At 34.9% G+C, this 23,598-nt stretch overlaps 4 protein-coding genes across 6 annotated transcripts; 2 read left to right on the top strand and 2 right to left on the bottom strand.

Moving 5' to 3' along the window:
- The first annotated feature begins 6,574 nt into the window (after nucleotides 1-6,574).
- LOC145604997 (PWWP domain-containing protein 1-like) lies at nucleotides 6,575-13,663 on the top strand. Of its 2 annotated transcripts, XM_081661001.1 has the most exons (4): nucleotides 6,575-6,701; nucleotides 6,819-7,997; nucleotides 10,954-11,256; nucleotides 11,346-13,663. In XM_081661001.1, the coding sequence occupies exons 2-4, from the start codon at nucleotides 6,821-6,823 to the stop codon at nucleotides 13,211-13,213; spliced, it is 3,348 nt and encodes a 1,115-aa protein (XP_081517127.1). In that variant the 5' UTR covers nucleotides 6,575-6,701; nucleotides 6,819-6,820; the 3' UTR covers nucleotides 13,214-13,663. The 2 variants fall into 2 exon arrangements, with proteins under 2 accessions (XP_081517127.1, XP_081517126.1); XM_081661000.1 differs by lacking the exon at nucleotides 6,575-6,701 and having other exon boundaries at nucleotides 6,791-7,997.
- A 970-nt stretch (nucleotides 13,664-14,633) lies between these two features.
- Nucleotides 14,634-15,715, top strand: LOC145606133 (protein SRC2 homolog). The gene has a single exon (XM_081662185.1). The coding sequence runs from the start codon at nucleotides 14,768-14,770 to the stop codon at nucleotides 15,713-15,715; it is 948 nt and encodes a 315-aa protein (XP_081518311.1). The 5' UTR covers nucleotides 14,634-14,767.
- Nucleotides 15,716-16,237: 522 nt separating this feature from the next.
- On the bottom strand, nucleotides 16,238-16,708 carry LOC145603842 (B3 domain-containing protein At3g06220-like). Its single transcript, XM_081659821.1, has 2 exons — nucleotides 16,640-16,708; nucleotides 16,238-16,489 (listed from the first exon to the last, which is right to left on the bottom strand). Exons 1-2 carry the CDS (start codon nucleotides 16,706-16,708, stop codon nucleotides 16,238-16,240), a joined length of 321 nt encoding a protein of 106 aa, XP_081515947.1.
- Nucleotides 16,709-18,008: 1,300 nt separating this feature from the next.
- On the bottom strand, nucleotides 18,009-22,479 carry LOC145606018 (B3 domain-containing protein At1g16640-like). 2 transcript variants are annotated; one of them, XM_081662080.1, is made up of 5 exons: nucleotides 22,371-22,479; nucleotides 22,047-22,180; nucleotides 19,847-20,240; nucleotides 19,661-19,758; nucleotides 18,009-18,733 (listed from the first exon to the last, which is right to left on the bottom strand). In XM_081662080.1, exons 2-5 carry the CDS (start codon nucleotides 22,155-22,157, stop codon nucleotides 18,446-18,448), a joined length of 891 nt encoding a protein of 296 aa, XP_081518206.1. In that variant the 5' UTR covers nucleotides 22,158-22,180; nucleotides 22,371-22,479; the 3' UTR covers nucleotides 18,009-18,445. The 2 variants fall into 2 exon arrangements, with proteins under 2 accessions (XP_081518206.1, XP_081518207.1); XM_081662081.1 differs by lacking the exon at nucleotides 18,009-18,733 and adding an exon at nucleotides 19,334-19,534.
- Nucleotides 22,480-23,598: the final 1,119 nt, after the last annotated feature.

The following is a 23,598-nucleotide window of genomic DNA, read 5'->3' as shown; positions in this document are numbered from 1 at the left end:
TGTTATAATTTAAATTCATATGGTCTCTCAAAAAATAACCTCATGTTTAATCTCTATTACGTAGTATAAATACTCCTGGCATGTATTATCATGCCAAATAAAAAATAATAAAAAAAATTGCTCCTAAAGTTTATTGATAAATATATTTAAATACAATTCAACTAGTATTATATAAACTACAGAGTAGCTTATTAGGGAAGCTTAGGAGACTTGCACCAAGAGGGAACTTCTAATGCATAGCTTAGTGATAACATGTGTGGTATGAACATGGAGTTGTACCACTAATCATCCACTCGGCCTCGGCCAAGATTTGAAGAGCTAACCTTCCTTGACAATTGACGGTAATACTGCACTTTGAAGAACCAACAATATTACGAGCATGGTAATAACCCCAAAATTGGATACTAAAATCATCCAAATTACCTTGTTGTATGCTTGCCATTGTTGCCAATAAATCATTAGCAATCACGTTATTAACGGTCACATCTTTCAGGTCCATAACTACCTTATTAGTACTACTCTTGCTCCCTAATTCCTTTACACTATGTTGTTTAACTTTTGTAGATGAAGTAAGTAATTCACCGCGATATTTGAGTGATAATCCGTCGATGGTTAAGGGTATTGTGGATTCTATAAAGGAGTACATTGAGAGGGTTAAATTTGCATTGGCTCTTTTAGAGTTGTTACCACTCGGAATTACCTTAGATAATGTGATCAGATCAAAAGACTTGACCGTAACCTCAACCTTCGTCAAGTGTTGTTGATCAATTTCATCCTCATGTTTATCAAATTCATGAAGTTTGATAACCATCACGACGCACACGACGGTCATGACAAGTAAAGATACAGCACAAAGGCAGCAACAACACTTACAGCTCCAAGATATTGCGCCTTTAACATCTGAACTCGTAGGCGTACGCATTGTAGGAAAAAAAAAAAAAAAAACACACTTTTAACGACTAAATTTAACAACCTTTTGATTGTTTATTTATGGTGTTTTAGTCCTAGTACTAGTATATATACACAATTAGACGATAATATTAAACTACCAAAAATTTTATAAAATGGAAAAAATTAAAAGAATTAAATTTCTTTGTTGTAATGATAATGAAACGAATGCATCATTTAGGAAAATAAGACTTTTACAAAATCTATTATAATTGTATATTCTTCCCATCAATTATTATTATTGAACATGCTACGTAATTTGCTTCCAAATTCGATTAAGCAGGATATTTTTGTTATTAAAGAAATATTGCAGGATATTTTCTATTTATTAAAGAATATTTGCAGGATATTTTTACATAATAGAAATGCATGCTTCCCAAAATCCAACTTTATACTTCCTCCGTTTTCTTTTAGATGTAACACACACTTTTTCACGGTATTTAAGAAATGTAGGGTTCACATGATATAATACACTTTAAAATGGGATGAGTGGTTGTTAGGAGTGTAATTTAGTGGGCCATGTGCTTTAAATAAGGAAAATAATATAGTTTTTCCCTAAAGTAACTTTCCTTTAATAGTGTGTTGCAAGTATTGTGAAATTTCCTTTTTAGGGAAGTGTTGCAAGTAAAAGAAAACGGAGGAAGTACTTGATTGTGGGTTACAAATTTGGATTTTGGAAAATTTCCCCTTTAAAAAAACAGAGAAATTGGAATATTATCGATTTGGCACGACTTATTGTAATTGTATATTTTGATTGAATTGTAAAAAAATATATATTTTTTGATTGATTTCTTTCTAAATTGCACACTAAATATATTACAACAATAATCAAACAAGGGTTAAGGGTATGTATAAAACCAAAAGAAAAAGTGGAGAGCAATTGCAAGATAAGTAACCATGCAAATAAACAAGCCAAAATGTTTTGTGTTTTGTGGGTGTTTTGTTATCATCTTAGTCTTGTGTATCATTGTTGCAATCAAGACGTCTAATAGATTTGATGAAGTCTTTAATAAGAACCATGGGTGCAAGGACCTTGATGTGTTCGGCAACAAGTATCACATCGATAAGTCTCATAAACTTGGGCTTACGTCCATGGTAATCTCTACTACTAGTAATAATTTTACAACTGTCGATTTAAACTTAACCTTGTTTATGGACTCCTCAGAAGTGTCTACAAAATCATTGTACGTCGATAAATTCTCTCTTGACTACAATGACGAATCGCTTGTTCCATCCACAAAGATTAATAAACATTCTTATCATACATTGTCACTAAGGAGACGGAGTACTAATGTTAAGGTAGTAATGCAACTCGGCAATGTGACTGCTAACGACGTGACTGCTAGAGATTTAGTGGCAAGGAAACAACACGGTCTTTTGGATGAAATTAACATCAAAATCTGGGGCGATTACAACCCTAAAGTCTCTAATCATCATAAAAAGTGCAATATTTTTATCAATTGTCAAGGATGGTTAGATGTTATAATCGTGGCTGAGGCAGATCATAGGATGATTCTTTGTGGTCCAACCCCATGCTCATACTCTACTACATGATGAAACAACTGATTTTTATTATTACAACTAGCTAGCTAAGTTTATTTATTAGCCATTTTGTATAAAATAATTCGAATAAAAAATATTGGTGACATTTTAAATTGAATCTTCAATGTATTGGACCACATAATTATATTGATCAATTCAGTATTGTTTGGGAACTAAAATGGTCATACCCAATACCCATTTTAGTCTAGGGTAATTCTACCCATATGAGGCTAAAGGACTTAAAAAGGTCTAAAAAGCTCCAAATAAGTCAAATGTATCAATATGGCCTATCACGGCCCACGTATGTGCTACTAGAGCTCATAAAACCCACTCATATACTACTCCTTCCGTCCCTTAATACAAAGAGGGAGGGAGTACTATATATATACCCCTCAAGGGACTAAAGGTAAAAGGAGGTCACTCTTATCATCTAAGATGACCATACGCCTCCACTCTCTCCCCTAAACTCCTCTCACATATGCATTGTTTGGCTACTAACTTGGGCGTCGGAGGCTCCGCCCTAGGGTCCGCCCCCGGGGCTCGGGGTTCATTTTGCAGGTCCTTTTAAGGCCCAAATCTGAGGTCCACAAGCAGCCCTCCATGACCCAGTTAGCTCATTTTTTGCCGAAACAAGTATCATCAAGAATTTAATCTTGGAGGAGCAATTTTTTTATTGTAAATGGGGGTTTTTGGTCAAACTTCAAGCTATAATTAGGATAATGGAAATTTAACATACTTATTTGAGCCTATACCTATGTATACATATGATGACAATGTCATGTATCCAATAGTATCGATATATCATATGAGTTTCCCTATTCATCTTTCTTTTTCTTCTGTCGTCCCGTGTGATTTGGTATTTGAGTGCCTTTCCTTAAGACCTTAACTACATTTAGGAAAGAAAATTTAGAAGTCATTAAAAAAAAAATACGAAATGAAATATTAACATAGGAAATACTCCGTAATAAACAAGATGTAGTGGTAATATGCATCGGAGGTAGTATTTGCGAGTACAACTAGATTCAAAATCATGCTCCAGTCAAAAAAAAAAAAAAAAATATGCAACCTTTATTGATCTTAAATTACTGAATTAGCCTAGAATGGGCAACATGCCAACATATAGCTACTGAATTAAAAATATACTGGTTTCGAAAAATAATAAAATAAATAAATAAATAAATAAAAATATACTCCACTGTCAACCACAGAGAAGCACCTAATAGGCTAATAACTGATGGAATATAAAACTTGTGTCGATTAAAGCGTAACAACTAATTTGAAACGGGTAAGCAACTACTTCATCTAGTATAGAACTATAAAAGTAGGGTAAAATTGGATCAATTGTAACCTATTTTGGATGAACAATTTGTAATTGGGTAATTTGTGGTTGGTGCACCCGGGTGCACCATGCGCATGGTGCACCCAAAAGAACATTTAGTACATTTAAAAGAACATGGGTAAAAAATTAACATGTTTTTATTTTCTTGCAACTGCAAATCCATCACTCTCCTCTCCTGTAATTTCTCACTCCTCTTTCCCTTCCTATCACTCTCTTTCTTGCTGTCAATTTTTAATCACCCTTACACCATCGTTTTCATTTAAGAATTTCAATGAATTTGGGTAAAAATCATTTCCAAAGTACTCATTTTCTCTCTCCATAACTTTTCTCTCTATCTTTTTCTATTTTTCAAAAAAAAATTCAAAATAGCAAAATTGTTCATCTTCAAAGTGAAACCCAAGAAAAAAATTAAACTTATTTCAACAATTCAACCTTCAAACTTAAACAAATGGTGGATTCAAGTAAAATGTAAGTATAAATTTTGTACATGCAAATTGTTTTTCGTCAATAATTTTAAAGTCAAAGTGTTTAATTTTGTGAATTTGGGGTTTTTTTTAAAAAAAAAAATAATAATTAAAGCTATAAAGTACAATTTGTTCAAAAAAGAACAATTAGAGGAGAAAGAAGAATAATAATGAATTGAAGCCAACTGGAAGATAACCAAGCAAGGTTAATTTTTCAAACACTAGCTTGTTCTTTTTCAAACACTAACATGTTCTTTTTATTCCATGTTCTTTAAAATATGCCTAATGTTCTTCTCGGAGGCCATGTTCTTTGTCAAACACAAACATGTTCTTGTGTTGAACACTATTATGCATGTTCTTTTTCAAATAGTAGCATGTTCTTTTTCAAACACTTGTATGTTCTTTTTTTTTTTTTTTTTTTTCTCATGTTCTTTAAAATAAGCCTAATGTTCTTTCCGGGTGCACCATGCGCATGGTGCACCCGGGTGCACTATACTATTTTCAAATTGGGTCACTAATCATCCTCTTAGCCTCGGCCATGATTTGAAGAATTAACCTTCCTTCACATTCGATTGTAATACCACACTTTGGAGAATCATTATGATGATTAGTTTGATAATTACCCCAAATTTTTATGCTAAACTTATCCAAACCTTGTTCTCTGCCTGTGCTTGCCAATAAATTTTTCGCAATTGCATTACTAGCCGTAACATTGTTGAATTGCATAACTACCTTAACAGTAGAGCTTCTCTCTAATTTTTTTCGATTATGGATCGTTTCAATCAAATTCGATATTTGATAAGAATGTTAAATAGTCTTTGTGGATACAATGAGCAATTTGCCACTATACTCGAGAGATACACCATCGACAGACAATGACTTTTTGGGCACCTTAGAGTACATAATGAGGGTTAAGTTTAAATCGGATCTTGTAAACTTTTTACTACTTAAGATTTCCACGGACGTCAACCCAAGGTAATCATAAGACGGATTGACATGTAAATCCAAGTTGAGACGACCTCCATCATCCTCGTGCTTATTCCCAAACAAATCATCAACCCTAATTAACGCCAAGATGCCGATAATGATACATGTGACTAAGACGATAACACAACAACAACAACATCCACAACAATCCGACATGTTTAAAGTTAATGAATTTTTGCTTTCATTAGCTAGCTCAACTATTCTTGTTACACTCGTGTTTATTGTTGTCCTATACACCTAATTACATATATATAGAGATTGAGAGTTCAAATAATATTGTGTGTTTCTTAGCAAGATAGTATCATAGGAAAACATAACGTAAAATCGAACGGTAAAAAAGGGAAATTTCCTTAATTATATTCATACCATTCTTTCATTTCTTTATATTCATGGGAAAGTTTTCCTTAGGAAAGAATGGTATGAATATAAAGAAATTTTTTCTTAGGAAGAATGGTATGAATTATGAAACTATGAACGTTAAGTACAGTAATGAACAAATGGTATGGATATAAATAAGGAAACTATATATTTTACAGAAGCAATATATTTTTCAAAAAAAACACTTGCGAATACTTAGTAATCTGTACTTTGTATGTTTAAATTTTCTATTACCTCCGTTACATATTATTTGCAACGATTAGACATTTTTTACATATTATTAATATGTAACGGAGGTAATAATTAAAATTAGGTCGATATGTTTTCTAAATTTTAAGATATGGCCAAAATATGTGGTCATACTACACGAGTTTTATACTATTTTTTTTTTTTTTTTGAACAAAACTATACGATTTGTATACTAACAAATGACAATTTAATAGTAAACAAAATTTAATTTATGTAAAAAAAATTTACTCTGTAGGATGTAATGTTAGCACCTGTTCTGATTTACTGAACTGAAATTAAGCTGAAAAGAACAGGCCTTTAAACTCAACAATGTACTCCTATGACTAATGTAATTTCTAATTTGTAAATCGTGAAATAACCAAAGATATTATTTGGACCCAAAATCTAGTTTTGTCATTAAATTACTCCGTACTACGGAGTGTAAAAAAATTGAAGAGTACTAGTCTACTAGAGTAGTGTCGATTTTAAAAATGTGATCGAGTAGAGTGGCATTGCCACTTAGCAACAATACGAAGACATGAAATTACAATATTACCCCTTAGATAATACCAAACCATTACCTGAAACAAGTCTCTCGTTCTCTCAGTAATGTAATCTTGTATACCCTAGAAAATCCCCCATTTTCTCTCTCCTCCCACAACTTCCAAGTTTTATTTCACTCAATTTTTGCACCAAACTCCATTTTTCTTCAAATTTCAGCTCATTAGATTAGTTTCATTTGCTTTAGGATTTTTAATTTTTTTTAGTTTCTCAAATTATCGCGTAATATGTTGGTATTACTGCATTGATTAAAGGTGTGTTTTTTTTTTAGCAATTTCTGTAATTTTTTGTATTGATTTTGGTTGAATTAGAGGTTAGTTGATATTAATTATATTTATATATTTATATATTTATATATACTATGGTATCAGTAATGAACAACGATTTCGATTTGGAGAGAAATACAGATGAAGGGGTTAGTGATTCGCATTTGAATACGGAAATTAGGGTTTCTTCTGGGATAGATTTAGGTGCCCGAATTAGTGAAATTGATGAAAAGGGGGTTTTAGAGAGGCCTGAATGGGAAATGGATGAAGTTAGGGTTTTGGGCGGGGACACAAAAACGGATACGGAATCGATTGCGGGTTATCGTTTGAATTGTGATTCTGGGAATTTAGTGGGGTATGATGGGGAGGAGGATGATGGAGAAATTGAGGTTAAGGATGAGGGAATGGTGTCTAGAGATGGAGAAGACGAGGGCGGGAGGATTAGTCGTAGTTTAAATGGTGTTGGGAATGTGGGTGTTCATGGAATGAAGCAGGAGGATGTTCGTGGCGATGAGGATTCGGAGAGGGATAGTAAGGATGATGAGTTTAGGTTAGAGAATCGCGGTGATTTGCAGACTTCGGTGAGTAAAGATGTGAGTGTTAGTGATGGGGATGATGAAATGAGAAGTGGATTGGTTTTGGATTCCGGGTTTGAAATGGGTGATATGGTTTGGGGCAAGGTGAAGTCTCATCCGTGGTGGCCGGGCCATCTGTTTAATGAAGCTTTTGCTACTTCTTCAGTTCGACGGACAAGGAGGCATGGGCATTTGTTGGTTGCATTCTTTGGTGATAGTAGTTATGGGTGGTTTGACACTACGGAACTTGTTCCGTATGACCCTCATTTTGCAGAAAAATCGCAGCAGACAACTTCGAGGAATTTTGTTAGGGCTGTGGAGGAATCTATTGATGAGGCCAGTCGGAGGAGTGCTCTAGGGTTAAGTTGTTACTGTCGGAATCCAAACAACTTCCGTCCAGCAAATGTGCCTGGTTATGTGGCTGTTGATGTTGTAGATTATGAACCTGGTGCTATTTATTCACTGAGTCAAATTCGGAAGGCAAGAGACAGTTTCCAGCCGTTTGATGCTCTTTCGTTCATAAAGCAGTTGGCTGTGGCACCAATGAGTGGAGAAAGTAAAAACCTTGATTTTATTAAAAACAAAGCTACCACCCTTGCATATCGCAGATCTATATTTGAAGAGTTTGATGAGACTTATGCTCAAGCTTTTAGTCAGTCTCCAGTACGAACTTCCCAGTTGCCAGCATTGGATAAAGTGCCATCTCGAGGTATAACTGCCTTCAGCCTTCTTTCTTGTGAAGTAATTTCTGAGTTTTATTATACCAAAGTTGAAATGATATCTTTCTGAAGGTGAAGTAGGGATTTTAGTATCATGCATTAGCTTGTAAACTTAACTTTCTGGTAAATGTGTGTGTAATTATATAATATGATGCAGAATTTTTCAGTATCCTTCATAGTAAACAATTAAAAGAAGTGATATCAATGTATTCTTGGTGTTCTCTGAGAATGTTTGCTGGTTGGCTTGACGCTTTGAGGTCAGGTTTTTTGGTGTGTTTGTAACTATTTACTGGTGAGTGGTGAACCCCCTTGCCCCCTCAATGCTTGTCAAATGGCTGCTGTTATGACTGGCCTCTAGTAAATTTGTTCTTGTTATATTACATTGAATACAGAAGAAGCTCCTAAATTGCTTTTTAGTATGACCTTCAACAATGCTGGGAGATTTATCTGTGTCATAAAGTGCATGCTGGCGTTACTCAAGAATTGTGTGTGGAATCATTTATGGACATATAGCCATTAATATCCATGTCTATTGATGATCTGTTCAGTTGTTCTTGGTGCTTTTCTGACCTGAATTCAAGGGGCTACCTTGTTCATATTTTAATTATAATTTTGCGTTTTATTGTTTGTTGCTTTCTTGCTGAAAGATTTTTGAATCATTTTGACCATTTCTAACTTGGATGAGGGGTTTCTTGCACCATAAGAATTCTTATCATTAGATTTTTGTCATTTATGTTCTTATCCTTTGATGAACTTTGCAAAAAGATAGTTCATGTGGCAAATGATGAGAGTGAGTCTGCAGATCAGCAGCTATATGTGTTATTGCTAGAAGATGACACCTTTTCATTGTATTACTCTTGAGAGTCAATTAAGTACCAATGTCAAATGATTTATTTTCCTGTCTGTTATTAAGCTAGTTTGTAGCAATTGATAGCATTTGAATGCCCTATATGCTGGGACTAGAACCCCTCCAAAGTCTTGTTCTGTCTCCGTTGACCTTTTTGTTACCTACTTTTATCATTTTATGTACAGGCATTTGTGTTTTTTTTGTTTTTTTTTGTTACCTATCAGTGTCCTTTGCTGGCTGATACTGCAAATGAGTGGTAGCACTGCAAAACATTGACACCTTTAATGAATTACAAACTTTACATCTTAGTTTTACCTTTTGGTAACTGTGATTTGACTTGTAGAATGCTGATGCCTTTTGTATTATTATGACAGTCCAATTGGATATTATGTAATTGCATATGCTTTTGTGAGTCATTTAGTTCCCTTTCACCCACCCCCCCCCCCCCCCTACCCCACAAAAAGGATATTAGCTTTGTTTGCTGAGTTTTGAATTTTTGATGTCGAAATCTCCTAAGATTAAATAATTGGTATTTCCTCGCTTTTGAATCACTTCTTTCAGGTAAGGTATACCTCGTCAAAGAAAATTTTGATTATGAGAACTTCCTGTTTTTGGGCACACTCAATATATGAAAGGTTAATAGTATTGGCCTTACCTTTTCAGCGCGAATCATATTTGACTGTTAGATAAATGGAGCATCTTTACTTAGTTCAACCTGGCAAATGTCTACCTGAACCTTCTATTGTAAAATCGACACCTAGAAAGAGGAGAGATGGAAGTAGGCACTCCTGCCTAGTTATTGATGTACTACCCTTTATTCAACCTAGAATTTTTCTTGCATATAGCATGCTACATAGCTGAAAGCAATAAGGAAGATGACATTGAGTAGCTGACAGTTTGGATGACCCAAGATACAGATCTAGCATCTTTTTTGTGGTTAAGTCAGCTCACAATTTGTGGTAATTAAGCTACAGTATTGAAATCGAGTTTTATGTCAACCTATTATAACATTTTAAAACCTTTTAGTACCTCACCAAGATGTTTGTATTAAGCCAAAATCTCTCTCTCTCTCTCTCTCTCTCCAAAAAAAAAAAAAAAAGGGTTTGGCTTTTGCCATGATAATTGAGCTTTATGTCAACCTATTTTAACAGTCAAACAAAACTTGTTACTCCATCACCAAGATGTTTGTATTCAGTCAAATCTCTCCCCCCCCCCCCCCCCCCCCAACAACAACAACACACACACACACACACACAAAAAAAAAAAAAAAAAAAAAACGGTTTAGCTTTTGCAATGATAATTGTCTGGGAATCAACCTTTAGATTTGCTGATTTGTTTGGTAACAATGAACACTCTTTACTCTGTTATATTTGAAGGTTGTAATAAAATAGGTTTGATCTATTTATGGTGATCTGTTAGGTGTCATTTTCCACTCGACACTATCGTTGTATCGTTTACTTAATAATTTGTGGAAGAGTTGGGGGTTTGTGGATGGTGAATCTTCAAATATCAGTGATTTTTTTTTAAAAAAAATACCTTTATACTAGCTTGGTGCAAGTCTGATATCCTTTGTGGTACAGCTAAGATGATGAAAGGCTAATATTGTGTTTGGTACAGCGAACATGATGCAAGTCTGAGATCCTTTGTGGTACAACTGAAGTGATGCAAGTGAAGGGAAGAATAATGTGTGGAAGGATTTATGAGTGGAAGAACTTTAATTAGATCAATTCTGAAACTACTTATTAGATTTTGCTTAGGTGCCTGATATGAGATTTAACATAAAATTTTGCTGTAAGAAGTTATAAGTTTAACCTTTCTTGCTTTTAATTTTTCTACTTGACTACTGGCAATCACTGCACATTTCTTTCAAGAATATGTCTTACCTGTCCCTGTCGATGTTTATGAGGGATTAATCTTATACTGTCATATGTTCCTGTGAGGAAATATGTCCATATGTATGACTTAGTAATCTCAATTTATAGTTGAATCTTTTATCGATCTCTAGAGACGTTCTGCTTCTGTTTGTTAGCCATGTTATTATCTGTTGAATTGTTGACTTAATCTGTTGGAGCTGATGTTTGGTCTTGTGTTTTGTCCAGCTCCTTTAAGTGGCCCATTAGTCATGGCGGATACTCTTGGTAGTCGGAAGAGCTCCACTAAAGCTTTAAAAACAAAGGAGCTGTCCAAAAAGGATAGATACCTGTTTAAGCGCAGAGATGAAGCTGCCGATTTGAGGAAAGTTAAGACCGCTCAAGGTCATGCAAGCTCCTCTTCATCTTCTGCATGTGAGGATGGAGCATCTGATTCAGCTGCAGCTGCTTTTGTGCTCCAGAAAAGGGATTTGCCTGTGTCAGATGACGCTTTGGCTCATGCTGAAACCACAAAAGATGCTTCAACTGCAGGCAATGAACTCATTTTTAAATCTTGTCTTACAGGGAAATGGATGATATTGTTGCTGTGTTATTTTAACATTAGATATTTTGTTTTACAGGTATTGGTGTGATGGTACCATCTGCGTCACGAGAATTGGATTCTAGTGGTGTGGTGGTAGCTGATTCAGGTAGTTTGCTTGTTAAGGTTCCAGACAGTCACATCAGTAGCCCTACTTCTATTGATGTTGGCCAACTTTCTGTGAGAGATGGCATGATAAAGAAGAAGAAAAAAACTGCTAAACGCTTTGTAGGTGAAATGATCTCTGAGAAATCTGATCGTCCAGAGAAGAAGATGAAGAAAGTGAGGAAAATAGATGGTCAAAGGAGCATAGAGCATGTGAAGAAAGATTCGGTTTTTACTGCTGGGATGCCTACTGAGATTGCTGCCTTGTCCAGAGATGACTCTCAAGTAAGTCAGAGAAGGAAGGATAATGGAGCAATCAATTCTGTTCCGTCACAAGTGGGGTTTGCGTCATCGGAAGAAGCTAGAGGCAATGAGGCTGATCTTGCACAGTTGTTGGCTGATTTGCGAGGTCTTGCCCTGAACCCTGTCCATGGTATGGAAAGAAATGGGCCTGCAATTGCACGACAGTTTTTCCTGAAGTTTCGCTCCTCTGTTTTTCTGAAGAGCTCCAGTGCTTCAGCTGCTGCCGAATCTGAACTCAGGGAGGGTCGGGACATCAAATCTACCCCTGCATCTGAATCTACTGAGAAAACTTCTGTTGAGAACAGTAAAGCTGCATCTTCTGTAAAACTGCAGAAGCTCTCTACCAGACATGAGGATCCCGGGAAAGGGCGGAAACGGATGCCATCTGAGCGTCAGGAGGAAAAAGCTGCTAAGAAGGCTAAGAAAATAACTGAAGCAAAATCCTCTAGTTCTGTAAAGCGAACCCTGCTAAAGAACCCAGAGATGCTGCAGCGAGCTGAGGGAAAAGCTAAGGCAGCTGCCACACAAAGCCCGCAAGTAAAACCCATAAAGTCAGAACAGCGTCAAAAGAAATTGGACCGTCCTCCAAAGATGGTGGATCCCCATTATCTCATTATGAAATACCCATCTGGCTCCTCACTCCCTTCCCTGGTAGAGCTGAAGGCAAGATTTGCCCGATTCGGCCCAATGGACACATCACTCAGCCGGGTCTTCTACAAAACAAACACCTGTCGCGTTGCTTTCCTCTATGAAGAACATGCACAAGTTGCTCAACGCTATGCTACGGGAAGCAAATCTGTGTTTGCAAACGTGAAGCTCATAGTGAAGCCTGTGGCAGCAGCTGAACCTCAGCAGCCAAGCAGTGGCAGGGTCGAAGACTTGCAGAATGAGCCTGCAGCAAACCGGGATTCATCAACAATAGAGTCTAAACCTGTGATAACCACTGCAACCCCACAGCAGCCGGTGCAGCAGCTGAAGTCCTGCTTGAAGAAACCTTCTGGAGGCGATGAGACTGGTGTGCCCAACAATGGTGGAAGCAGTGCAAGAACAGCCCGGGTGAGATTCAACATGGTTGAGGTCAAAGGTAGTACTGATAATAGGGGAGGTCTTGAAGGCCAAAAGATGGAGTCTAGGAATTCGATGTTGTCATCTTATGAAGGTTCTTCATCGTCATCTATTGCTATGGATGTTAGTAAGAATCAAAGGTTCACAGTTTCTTCACATCCATTGCAACCCCCTCTCCTTCCCCATCCTCCCCATTTTATTAGGCCTCCAATAAATCACCTACATGATACAGTTGAATTATCTCCGAGAAATAATTTGCATGATAATTCGAGGGTAGTTCCTCCACAACCTTCTGTTGAAAATCAAGTACCACCACAGGGTCTACAGCCCACCAGAGACATCTCACAGCAGATGATGAACCTCTTGACAAGGTGCCATGATGTGGTGACCAACGTTAAGAGCATGTTAGGCTATGTGCCCTACCATCCTCTATGAGAAAATGAAGGTGCATACATGTTGAAAAATACGTTGGACCACCATATCATCAAGGGCCCACCTTTCCATCTGGAGGATTGATACTCGCCGGAATATGTTGCATTGTAAAGAACGACATTTCAGCTCCAGTGAGAGGCCAGTGGGTACGAAATGGGCTGCCTAGGAAACCCTGTTATTAGAGCAAATAGCTGCAATGGCACAATTGTTTGTACAAAATTGTTGCTTGGGTGGTTACTCGTTAGGGGTTTTGTTTTGGGTAGAAGGGGAGGGGCTCTAGGAGCGCATGGTGTCAAGGAGACTTGATATCAGCTGAATTGTACTCGAGAGCTTGAATATTTGTGTAGCTCATGGTACGGGAACATATAATGTGTACCTGATTCGAGGCTGTGGATCAATTTCTCCCTCCCTCTCCCTCCTCTCCCTTTTCATCTCATGGCTGCATGTTTGTGCTTTCGGTCTTTTAAATTTTTTTGGTTGATTGAGTTGAAACATGCGTGTTCCGCAAAATATTTTGGTCCAGTTCACATATTTTCTGCGCGTAGATTGAGGGTAAGCATAGACCCAACACAAAAACAATAAACTTTTCAGTCCCTTTTTGTAAGAAGTAAGAACAAGCAACAGAAGTAAGAATAGATTCATTACAAAACTACTTAACTTTGTAGACCCGTTTTGTAAGTAAGAACAAGCAACAGATTACTCCGTACTAAATATTGTTGATCACTAGTATTCGTAAGCTTGGGTTCGTGTTACTCGACCAGACGATTAAGTTTCCATTAATTGGGTTTAGTCTGAAAAGATTACTTTTGCGAATTCAATTTAGCATTAATATGTGGTGTTTTGCTTTTAAATTTGATCTTCAAAGAATATATTCTTGGGCCAAAAACGCAATAACTTTGAACTACAGGTTGTCAAGTGGCAAACCATTCAACATATGTTTGACAAAGTTGCGCATAAAATACTAGTACTATAAAGAGCGCAACACAACAAATTATGAAGCACAAAAAAAAAAAAACATTGTTTCTCAAAAAAAAAAAAAAAAAAACATATGTATTTATCCAAAATTTCTTGTCTAGTTATTGGAGAATATCTTGATCTGGTACTTTTTACTACTCTTTTCCATATAATTAGCAATAAGCTAGGAATTTAAGGTATAAAGAAAGTAACGCGTTTTTCCTTATTTCTTAATATGGTAATATCATTGCTAAATTGTTACGAGTAATTTATAACACGTCATTTTTATCCTTAGACGCGTGAAATCTTCTTTTAAAGGGAATCACAATAACAATGGCTCCAATTCATTTGGAACCCTCTAAAGTTGGCTTTCTACTTAAACTTTGTTATTACAAAAATCTAAACCACTTTCCTTTGTTTTTCCATCTTAAATTGCCATAATTTCCTCTCATCCAACCATTATCTCCTTTATACAATCATCTTAGTCTTTCAATTTCTCTCTCTTCAAAGTTTATTTGATTTCCCCCCAATAACTCCTCCTCAAATTCCATAGGGGGAAGAAAATCTCATTTTTGAAGAAAATTACTAATATTAATAATAACAATGGAGCATCGACCAATTGAGGTGAAGTTACTCAATGCAAAGGATTTGAAGGATGTAAATATATTTTCTAAGATGGATGTCTACGTAATCGGTTCTGTTTCCGGGGACCCACGGTCCATACAACGAACTACGGTTGACAAAGATGGTGGGACCAACCCGAAGTGGAACCATGAAATGAAGTTTACATTTGATGAGTCAGCCGCTCGAATGAACCGGCTTGGTTTAGTTTTTCAAATTATGTCGGACCGGACCCTTGGGGATAAGGAAGTGGGTCGGGTATATGTACCCTTAAAGGAGCTTTTTGATACATTTGGTTCCGAAAATGAAGATGACAAATCCAATAATGAGATGATCGATCAAGAAAAGAATGTGTTATACCAAGTCCAAACCCCCACGGGTAAATTTAAGGGTCAATTGGAGTTTTCATTTAAATTTGGAGAGAAATATTGTCAAAGCGTTGAACGGAAACTTGATGATCCGGTCATAGCATATCCTGCAGTGGGTCCAAGTCCTGGGATTGTGGGTTCAAATATTGTACAGGGATTTGGAACTTCCCCAAACTCTGGTCCCACATCAAAATCAGAACCTAATTCTATATATCCAAACCCAAATGTAGGTGGGGCCAATTGTCATGGTGCACCTCAACCTGGATACCCGCCCCAAGGTTATGGGCATGGATATGGATATGGATGCGGATATGGATATCAACCCCAATATTCCCCTCAACCATTCCCTAATCCTCATGTGGGGTATGGGTACGGGTTTCCAGGAGGATATGGTTACGCCGGCCAAGCACCGACGGGTTATATGCAAAAACCGAAAAAGAGCAAATTTGGGCTAGGGGCTGCGGCGGGTATTGGGGCCGGGTTGTTGGGCGGGTTGTTGGTGGGAGAGATGGTTGATGATGTTGCTGATTCACTAGACTATGATGATTCAATTGATTATTAGCTCTTTTTTTTCAAATGGAGATTTTATAACATAGTGTTATGGGGGAAGTTAATGTTGACTATATTTTTATTTATTTGATGGTTGACATGAGGACAATTATTAATGATAAAAAAACTGAGCATCTCCCAACAATCCCAAATTAGATGTATTGCAGAATAGTAAGAAAAACACCTCCAACCATACAAGATACAACTTCACTAGCATGACTAAATTATAGATACTTGTACATGTTGGAAATGGAAATCATTTTGTAATGACATTAATTTTGGAAAATTATTGACCCGGAAAATATAGCTGAAATTTTCAAGGAATTTATTTTTAATTGTTATGAGACAGTTTTCATAGCAGAAATGTTTTTTTCATTTTTTTTTTTTTTTTTTTTTTTGCAATACACCAATACTTTCAAATGAGCAGTACAAAACCAGGAAAGAAGGGGGGAAAAAAAAAACAGAGAATATAAAGTAAACAAAACAAACTAACGAGAAACTATACATGACATAACCGTACCCCCAACATCCTCATCTAAGAACTCTTGCATCCATTGATACTGAATATTTCGACAGTGAACGTGCCATTTCCATTGTAGCTGAAGGTCAAGAACTCTCCTCGCGTTAATGAGTTATCTACTACAAAGTTTTCCCAACCTTTTTTCATAAGCAATTTGCACCCAGCTATCTCCAACTCCACTTTCCAAGTTTTTCCTTTTAGGTTTCTCAAGCACCCAAACTTGACAATCCTCCCATTGAAGTTCTTTACGAAATCACGAGGTATCACCTGCAAGATGACAAATTTGTTCTCAATCTAATCTACTCATACATGAATTCAAACCACTTATGGATGTAAAACAGCCAATACTAGAAATATTGCAAAAATTTGTAGTAATTTAAGTTATAAAAAAACAAAAAGAAAAGAAAAAAGTTTTACCAATTGCTTTGAATTGTGTTCAGGCAGATAAATCTTGAAGAATCCCGGAACATATCGCAAATCATTCATCTTAAAAGGCCTTCCTCTTTTTCACCTCAAAATTGTTCCAAGACTTCCAACCACAACACTCGGCTCAGAACGAGGTTGCGAATCATTCAACATTGTTTCATCAGAGTACTCAGAGTAGGAAGAAGTTCCTTGTTCTCGTTTCACCATTGTTTCTAGTCAATTTCGGAGTATGGTAAAGTCAAAACAATTGATAAGTAATCAAAACCCAAAATTCCTACTCAATCATCAAATAATAACACATTATTTAAACTGAACTTTTAAACAGAGCATTAAACTGATAATTTTTCAGAAAAAGAATCAAACCTAGATTTATTTGGATCCCATTTCTCACACATTTTTTCCCAACCAAGTATTCAACAAACTAAACAAACCCGGCCATTATTTTACAAATTCTGGTTGATCCAATACCCAAATAATTCAAACAATTCAACATTCACCATTTTTAGTTAAATTCAACAATTCTCAATTTGGCAAACAATTACAATACCCATTATAAATTTATAATATCAATTTCTAACTAAAAAATAAGAAATGTCAAATTAAAAAACTTCCCATGAATTTCACCTACACTAATTTGATAAACTAAAAAACAAAAACAACTAATTTATGCACAAAATCAACCCAACAACTCATTAAGATTAAGAAATTGAAAACTTAAAATTCAATAATTTAAATATGAAAATAAATTACCTGAATATTAAAATTGAAAGGGGTTGAGCAGCAATTTACTTTTCCAAGAGAGAGATATGCAAGAAATGTAAGTTTATTGTGAAATTAAATGATGTGCAAGAAATGCAGCTGAAAACAGAGAAAACAGCAGAAAGAGCGCCAAAAGCTAGAAGTAGTTAATAACAGTAACAATATGACATAATCTTTGGTGTTTATGAATTACAGTTATTTTGTCGTTAGCCTGAGAAAAGTACAGAAAATCGTACGGAGTATCAAAAATATTAAATGGACTGTTAAAAGGGATAATTCAGTACATTCTTTTTTCTCACTAAGATAAGTCACATCAAATGTTTTAACCAATCTTGTTGATTTTTTACTCCTATTATCCCAACATACTATTGCTTGTTTCAATTTTTCAAGTCATACTTGCATTTTTACCATCATCACTCATCAGGCATTGACAGAACTACAGAAGGTTAAAAAGTTTGTAATACAAGGTTGAGTAATCGTTGCAATAAAAAACTACTCATAAAAAAAAAAAACGGAGAGAGTATCTTTATTTAACAATAACTACTGCAATATTTTTCAACCAAAAACGCATTAATGACTATACTCTTCCCAAAAACCCTTTTTTACTTAAGTTGTATAATTTGTTGCAAAATCAACTACTCCGTAGTACTCGTAGTTTACACTTTATACTCTTTTAGTCTTTGTTTTAATTTTTACACTTTGATCATTTTTCTATCACAAAAAGATTTCAAATGTAAAAATTAAAAAGAAAGAGGTGGTAATATTTTATTGGAAAAAAGATATTTTTCTATTATAAAACATGCATCATCGAGTACCAACCTAGTACGGAGTAATAAACTAATCATACTCTCAGATAATGAGGGAATGCTAACAGGAAAAAACTATCACTGAACCTCCCTTTCTGTGCCGGTAGAAACTGGTTTCAATTCCAGCATTCTAGCAAACTTTTTAACATACCCATCAGAAGCTACAAATGCTGATGTTTTGGTCCATAAGTAGATAATGTACATTCACTCGTTCTTAGGCCTCGGATTTATTTTAAATCATACGAGTGATTGCTGCCCTAGGGCGAATTTGCAACAGCTCAATCTCTTTGATCTTTTTTCCTTCACCAAGACTAATCTCAAAATCACATTCATCTCCCTCAATCAATTTGTTCTTCAGCTGAAATTCTCTCCAACCAGTAGTGACCTGAACACAGTCATGTTCCCGACAGATCTTCACTGTCTGCGAAACCCCTCTCGGGTACTTCAGAAGTACCATTTCTGGTCTATTTGTTTTGGGCCGTTCAATGTTGTATTCCGTGAAGATACCTGCAGGAATGTTCTGCACATACAAATAGGTTAAAATCAGATTTTTACAGTCCTCAGACAAATGTTATCAGATATAACCAAAAGTTATATTCATTGCAATTTTGCAAATCTTCGGACAATATACACCTATTTGGTTGGGTTGTATTACATTTGGTAAAAGAAGAGCAATCTTTGAGAAAATAAAGGAAATGATGATACACATAAACACAAAGGGACATCATAGAAAGTAACTTTCCCAATTCATAACTGTGATAAACCTTCTTCATTAATCGTTGGGTTGTATCGTGGGGGGATTGTATAGGAGCTGTTTCGGGGGTATTAATGATTAATAGGATGCCAATTTTGAGGTAATGAACACTTAAAACATGGAGTTTCTCCAGACAAAGGGAATAAAACTCCTTTTACTATTCAACCAAACATCAATAAGACCAGCTAAAAACTAAAACAAGACTCGACCCTCATGAGTAACAAAGAGGATTTACTTATAAATTACATGCAAAAGAGCAGGGGATTATTTCTCAAGCTTATTATATGTCGATAATTTCTCTAATGTGAGACACGAAACATGTGCACATATGTAAATATGTAATACAAGGCTCAAAAAATACTCAGTAGGAAATAAAAATAGAATTGCCTGATCATTTCAGTTTTAGTAATTTATTTTCATATGTAAATAGAACTGCCTGATCATGTGTACATATGTTCTTCGGGGTGTACCATCCGGTACTATACAAATTTCAGTATTATACAGTTCACAACAGAGATTATCACATAGAACCCTTCACCTTCTTGGAACATTTGACTCTGAGCATGCCTACATAAATGTGTCATAATTAATGTAGACATTTGATACTGTAAAATATTGGACAGAAAACTGATGCTAAATGAACAGATAATCAAAAGGCAATATAATAATGCAAACACATAAAAGAAAAATTACCATTTCATATATCTTTCCCTTGCTAACACTTGTAAATCGTATCCTCTTTGAATCGATGTTTCCTTCTGAAACACCTCTTGTCATTATTTCATGCAAATCTGTCAGCATATTCTTCAAGATTATGAGTATGATGAGTTAAATGGCAAAAAATATAATAAAGGATAGACTTCTTTAAAAACAACTAACCTTGAGACATCTGCTCTATTTTCGTGCTTCTTTCTAAATATGTATTCTCGGAGCAGACATCAGTATGATGGCTATAACTTTCTTCAAAGTTTGGCTCCTGCTTCACTGTCACACGAGGCTGATCATTGGTGCCCATAGGTTCATCCTCCTTCACACATCCATTGATACTGAATATTTTTACACCGAACATGGAATTCCCTTTGTATGTAAAGACCAAAAACTCTCCTCGCGCTACTGAATTGCCTATCACAAAGTCATCCCAACCCTTTTTCATGAATAACTTGCCTCCTGCCTTTTCTAGATCCACATTCCAAACTTCTCCTTTTAAGTTTTTCAAGACTACTTTCTTTGGAGTTTTCTCTCTGAAATTCCTTAAAAAATCAGGTGGTATTGCCTGTAAGAAGAACCAATTCAAGTTCCAAATCAGTTCTCACAATTCATTTTTTTCCTTTAACAGATTAATGTGCATCAAGACTCAAGAGAGAAGCCACAACGCCTACACAGCCTACAACATAAGTACATAGCTATAAGAAAGAAGCAACACTATTCTGTTTATATGCTATCTCTGCATATCCACATAAGCCCATATTGGACAACAAGAGATGCCACAAAGCATTTTGGGACAAAAAAGTTTAAGATCCTTCCCACTTACATAGTGATTATTCAACCATGCTTTTGGCCAAATCATAAGACAAAATATTTTCTGAGGCATATATGGGATCCCATTATCTGTTCTTCGTAACACAAACATAGTCTTCAATACTTTATACGGTACAGGTGAAGATAGAATCCTTCATAACTAACACTATCCACAGAAGTAAAGTAAGGTCCTTTAAGAAGTTGATTAAGTTTGAGGCTACATAAACTCAAATTCCAGATAAGGTACAACTATGAAGCAACTTATCTCTACTCTCAAGCATGAGTGGCTCGGGATGTAGTTCACTTAAACTATAATACATTTTTCATGTGAAATTTGAAGTATACAGTAGAAATCAAGAGGTATTTAGATGCAATTCTGCAGTTTTGATGTTTAATTTGCTGCCTTCTAAATTTTAATCTAGGCATGTGAAATATCCCAACTCATCATAGCTTAAGGGGTTGGAACTAAATGCAGAGAGCATGTCATAGTGTCATACTAGGCACCAAGGTCACCATTAATTAATAAATAAACAATAATTCCCTACTAGGAACTTGGAAGCAAAATGTATTAGACTATGTATGTACAATGTAAATGAGAGAACATCTCGATTTTCTCTGATTTCAATTTCACATGGTTAAGGGCCCTGCGAAGAGAACAAGTTCCAGTTCACCCGCCAGTTTGGTGATCCACACATTGCAACAATCAAAATTCCACATGGGATTATTAATCATTGAGAAACTCCAAATTTATACATACATGATATGCAAATCTTGCTTTAACAACAGAAATACCTCCTGATTAATCCCAAAGATCCCCCTTATAAGTCCCTAGAGAACCCAAAAAAAAACACACACACACAAATTAGGCAAACACACAAACAGTAAGTGATGTAGACACATAACTCTTTACTTTAATAAAATTACAATGTAACCTAGAATGATCACCAGAGTCACTATCATATTCCTAGTTGTGTGTTAACTTATCAAGTGGGATTTTTGAAAATAAAAATGAGGTTTTTGTAACAACAAATTCTATTTGGTACTAACAAAACTATATATTGGTAAAAAACTAAAGCTTACTTAATAGTACTATATTAGAGTTAAAAAAATTATGCATTTACCAATTAGCAAGTTTTATAAAATTATCAGAGTTCGAGACTTGGTAGCCTTTTAAAATTCGAAATAATAACTACTAAAAATTCACTAATCTATCTCCCCCTTAAACCTTGTAAGCACCAAACACCTGCAGGAAAAGTCAGTTCTATATTCAACTCCACAATTCAAAACACTACATTACAATGTATCAATACGGAATATGTTAGAGCTACACTATCTTCGTCTGTAACACATGGGTAATCTACGCATTGGGTATATTGTCAAGTAGGTATAATTTACGCAATAGTTTAAATAAGCTTAGCCATTTCCTTATCATGCTAGCATTAATCTGTAATAACTGGTATTGTATTTTATGCAACATACATTAATCAAATGAGTATAAAAAAATTTGAATAACACTGATAAATAAATAAAATGGAAAAAAAATAAAATAAGAAAAAATTACCAACTGCTTAAAATTGTGTTCTGGTAGATAAATTTTGAAAAACTCAGGAGGAAATTGTGGAACTGGGTATTTACGGGGCCTTCCTCTTTTTCTTTTAGCAGGCCTCGCCATTATTAATAATTTCTTCCACAATTCTGAAACACAATCAATTAATAATTAATTTTATAATTTTGATTACATTTCATAAAATTGATTAATTAATACTAAACCCCATTTGCAAGACAATAACGAAATTTGCAATTACCCAAATGAAAAAAGAAATTAAGGATAGATCAATTAATTATAATTGTTGTATTAGACAGAAGAAAGAGTGAAAGACAGTACCTTATTAGAGAATTGTAGTAAATAAAAACTTGTTAATTTGTAATTAGGAGTAGTAATTGAATATAATGAGAGGCAAATGGAAGAAATGAGGAACAAGGGAAGTATTGATTGACACTGACTGACTAACTGACAGATTGAGTGTTTGATGATGGTTTGTTTTGAGTGTTCGACAACCTATGAAAAGTCCAAAAGAGAAGTCCGAATGATACAAGAAAGTGGCTAAGCCCATTGACTTCATCTTTGATTTTATTAGTCATTTTACTCCATCTGTCCTTTTCTATATGCTTCATTTATCGTAAATGGATGTCTCTTATTAATTACCCAATTTCGTTTTAAATCATGGTTAATACTCACTAGTATTGTCGTATTGAGTTATTGACTAGGGACTATCCCACTATCTTTTCGCTATTATTTCTTAATAAAGTAAATTTTGGGATGGAGCAAATAAAAGGGGGACGGAGGGAATAACTTGTAACTTTGTAAGACAAACATGATGTTGCGATTATTATAAAAAATGAAGTATACAAGTATATCAAAGCCTCAAAGGACAATGAAAAGTTAGAAACTTAGAGCACAACACTTCAAATATCTATATCTATACTTATATATTAAAAAGCGTTCCTTAAACATAATATGTTCCACGTGTCACCTTTTTTAAGTTCGACATGTCAGCAATATGTGTCACATGTCACTATAAACATGTCATGTCACCTTCACAACATGTATTAGGTTTGCATCTAAAAAATGCATATAATAAGACTTGAACTCAAGACCAATAATTCTTAACTCTTAAGTTACAAGTCTTACCATCTTAGGCCCCGTTCTTTAGAGTTGTTCTGCTCTGCTGAAATCTACTCAGCTTAAAAATAATAATTAATATTGAATAATTATAATAATAATAATTAATATTTATTAATAATAAATAATTAATATTTAATAATAATAATTAATATTTAATAATTATAATTAATGTTTAATAATAATAATAATAATAATAATAATAATAATAATGATAATAGTAATAATAATACTTGAAAATAGATAAATGAATTATGGTAGGAGAATATAGGAATAATTATTGTAAAAAGAATTAAGCAATTACTTGGGGAAAAGAATAAAAGAAGGGGAGTACTAAATGAAGGAACAATTTTACCTAAATGCAGAATAAGTTAATTTTTAAAAAATGATTATATTCCAATTTCGCCCTTTTTTTATTTTATTCTTTACA

This window comes from Chenopodium album, chromosome 22 (genome assembly GCF_948465745.1).
Source record: "Chenopodium album chromosome 22, dcCheAlbu1.1, whole genome shotgun sequence".
NCBI lineage: Eukaryota > Viridiplantae > Streptophyta > Magnoliopsida > Caryophyllales > Amaranthaceae > Chenopodium > Chenopodium album.
This window is presented reverse-complemented; position numbering and strand designations above follow the sequence as displayed.